General features: G+C 41.3%; 1 protein-coding gene across 1 annotated transcript; it reads left to right on the forward strand.

The window, feature by feature from the left end:
- Positions 1–298: 298 nt before the first annotated feature.
- On the forward strand, positions 299–1,192 carry LOC133676012 (uncharacterized). Its single transcript, XM_062097586.1, has one exon. The coding sequence runs from the start codon at positions 299–301 to the stop codon at positions 1,190–1,192; it is 894 nt and encodes a 297-aa protein (XP_061953570.1).
- The last annotated feature ends 2,780 nt before the right edge of the window (positions 1,193–3,972 follow it).

Consider the following 3,972-nt stretch of genomic DNA (forward strand, 5'->3'; position numbering starts at 1 on the left):
GATAGTGAAAGTCCTAATGAGTTATGGACAAAGACGTTGGGTACCATTGGTAGGGATTACAGGTTATGTGAGTTATGCTCCTGCCCTGGTGGTAAGGCAACTTGGGGGCATGCAGTTTGTTCCAAAGACTATGGGAATCGCTCAATTCTTTGGTTTGTTCAAAGATCCCATTGCACAAGAAGTTTTAAAGATCATCAAACAAGATTGGAAGCATCTGGTTTTGGTTGAGATAGAAGGTTTAAAGGATCCAAGTGCAAGCGAAGGATATGCAAGATGGAGAGACTTAGCTACTTTAGCCATGCCTTGTATAGAGGCCAAATCTCCCCAAACTATAGAAGAGTTTGTTAAGAGGAAAAGGGTCAATAATGAAGAGGAGTTGAGAAGACAAGTGGAAAAACTTCGGACAGAGTTGAGCAAAAGCAGAAAAGACAAGGCAATGTTGGAAGAAATGATGCTAAAAGAAGATAAAAGGAGAGCATTTCTAGATGAGCAAATACAATCTAGAGATGCACGAATAACAAAGCTTGAGTTAATGCTGGGTGAGGAGAAGATTGCTAGGGAAAGGAGTGAGAAGGAGCTAAGAGGGATGAGTTTGGATTGGATGCAAAGTTGCTCTGAACTTGAAGCAATGGAGATTGACTTTAACAATTGCCAAGGAAGTGCAGAATATTTCCAAGAAAAATTTGCACAAGTCCAGTTCGAATTGATGGATAGGATTGGGAAGTATGAGGATTTGAATAAGAAATATATGGAGTTGGAAAGCCGTTTAATGGGGATTGCAAAAGAAGAAAATAAAAGGAAAGGTTTTGAGGTTGTTGAAACAGAATTAGCGATTAAGAAGAATGAGATAAAAGTTATGAGGATAAAACTTGACAAGGAACGTGAAAAGGTGAAGTATTTGGACGAGAAGCTAGCAGCAATGGAAAAACACAAGGATCAAATCGAGGCCAACAACACTGCTTTGAACAGAACCAATATGTTGCTCATAAAAAAGATGACCAAGACAGATGCGCAAATGGATGAAGCTGCTGCACATGCTCGAATTATTAGAATTAATGCGTGGAATGTGGGAGGGGACATCATTCGCTATCGCCGAAGCCTAGCTGAAACCGATACCTTTCTAGGGAAGATTGAGAACCGTGGTTTTGCCTTCTTACCTTTAGCTAGAGAGTTTGTGGAGGAAAGGGATTAATATGTTATATTTCCTTTTTATTTTTAAATGTAATCAACTTATCAAGCATTAATGAAAAGGGCGTTGACCCATCTTCTTATGCAAAATCTGTCTCTTGGTGAATATGATTCAAGCAAACGACTTGAAAGGCAGTACTCCTAGCAATGTGATAAGAGAACCTATGTTTATAAGGTGGTGGCTATTATTCGTTCACAAGAAGGTTGCATCCATACCCAATATACAAAGCATTCTCAATCATGCATTTTCTCATACATCTACACACGCATCTGCAGACTAAGAAACATAGGTCCCCATTCTAGAATCCACAACACTCGACAAAGAAAAAGGATGGAAAACAAAGAAAGGTCACAACCAGAAGCTCAGTATCAAAGGGAGCTTGAAGGAGTTCGGAATGATGTGGCACACCTGACCAGTTTGCTTGAGCAAATGTTGAGAGCCAAAGATGGAGAGGGAACGTCTACTCAACCTGATGAAGCACCACTAGCAGCTCAAATCCTTGTCGCACCTATAAACATGGGGGCAAATACACCACATAAGCAGCATCCTAATCCCACTCGGCCCATCCAAATCCCTATTACAATGGATTTAACAAACGAGGATCCACAGGACGTCAGATTCTCTGATCATGTTGCGTATGATAAATGGACTGCGCTAGAAGAGAGGCTAAGGGCAGTTGAAGGAAATTATTTATTTGACCCAATTAGGGCCGCTAAAGTATGTTTGGTACCTAACATCGTAATTCCAAAGAAGTTCAGAGTGCCGGAGTTTGTTAAGTATACCGGAATGGAACGCCCAAAGACCCATCTTTGTTCCTACTATAACAAGATGGCAGAAGTTATCCACGATGATAAATTGCTAATTTACTTCTTCCAAGATAGCTTGACAGGATCGGCCCTCAGCTGGTATATGAGGTTAGACAACGTTAGGATCAAGAAATGAACAGATCTGGCAGATGCTTTCTTAAAACAATACAAGTTCAATCTTGAGATTGCTCCTGATAGGACCAGTCTGATTACCATGGAGAAAGGAACTCAAGAGTCCGTAAGGGCTTATGCTCAAAGGTGGCGAGACCAAGCTATCAATGTACAACCTCCACTAATAGAGACGGAGATGATAACACTGTTTGCCAATACTTTTAGGGCCTCATACGATGAACATCTTATAGGTAGCTCAGCCCAGCATTTCTATGATGCTGTGCGAATTGCTGAAAGGATTGAGCAAGGAATTCGAAGTGGGAGAATTGCAGAACCTATAGAGAAAAGGGGTTTTGTTGGGAAGAAGAAGGAAATTGAGGTAAATGACCTAGAAGACAGTTATAAAGGGAAAGGCAAAAACTACCAAAACTACCAAACACCTACCTCCCAAATCACTAGCATCAACTTTTCCAAACCCTTCGTCCCAAACCAACCCCATCAAACAAAATTCCCCACCAATAACCAAAACAATTACCAAAGGAGAGACAACCGACAACTAGAAGAACAATTACCACCTTTGCCAATAACCCTAAAGGAGTTATATGCCAAGTTGCTAAGTATTGGGTAGATAGCTCCCCTACCATTACCTCCTATGCAACCGCCTTTCCCTACCTGGTACAACCCCGAGTTGACTTGTGAATACCATGCTGGTAATACGGGTCACAGCATCGAAAACTGCGTAGCTTTTAAGAAGAGGGTATCGCAGCTGATCAAAATCGGATGGGTCACTTTTGAAGATTCGCCTAATGTGAATTCGAACCCTCTACCCAAACATGTTGTAGGTGGTAATGGAGTGAATACTATGGAGGTCGGTAGCACATAGAAGGTGCTAAGGGTGACCATGGCAAGGCTGTTTGAAATGTTGGTACAATCTGGACATTTGGAGAAACCATCTGAACATTGCATAAGGGAAGATGATTTTTGCCCATTCCATAAAAAGAAAGGGCATCACATTGATGAATGCATTGAATTTCATCAAAAGGTTGTGAGAATGCTGACTTTAGGAGAGTTAAGGATTGAGGCTGTAAAAGATAATGAAGAGATAGAGATGATAGAGAATCGAGGGAAATGTAGAGTCCAATCAACAGCTAATGGGCTCTCAAAATTGGTATTAACTAAGCCCTCATATGCAAACAAAGTAGACTATAGAGCGATGCCCGGAGATTATGGTTATACCTCGAATATCGAAACTCCTTTGTCATTGTTCCGAAATGAGATAAGTGGGCTAACTCGGAGTGGTCGTTGTTTCACACCTGAAAAACTAGAGAAGCAAAGAAAGGCTAAAGGCAAGGAGGTATTGGACCTCGATAAAGAGCTTGAGGTAAATAAACCTGTGACTGAGGAAGAAACAAATGAGTTCCTGAAATTGATGAAGCATAGTGAGTATTGTATAGTGGATCAGTTGAAGATGACCCCTGCCAAGATCTCCATCATGTCATTAATACTTAGCTCCGAGCCGCATCGTAATGCTTTGCAAAAAGTACTGAATGAGGCCTACGTACCCCAAGATATTGAACAAAAAACTATGGAGCATCTAGTAGGGAGGATCCATGCTGCCAATTACTTATATTTCATGGAAGATGAACTTGATGCTGAAGGAACGGGACATAACAAGCCCTTATATGTCACGGTCTGATGCAAAGATTGTCTCATTGGTAAAGTTCTCATCGATAACGGCTCAGCCCTTAATGTGTTACCAAGGCATATTCTGGATGAAATGCCAGTAGATCCCTCACATATGCAACCTAGTGTGATGACAGCTAAAGCGTACGATGGCTCGCCAAGTCAAGTGATAGGGACAATTGA

This window comes from Populus nigra, chromosome 16 (genome assembly GCF_951802175.1).
Source record: "Populus nigra chromosome 16, ddPopNigr1.1, whole genome shotgun sequence".
NCBI lineage: Eukaryota > Viridiplantae > Streptophyta > Magnoliopsida > Malpighiales > Salicaceae > Populus > Populus nigra.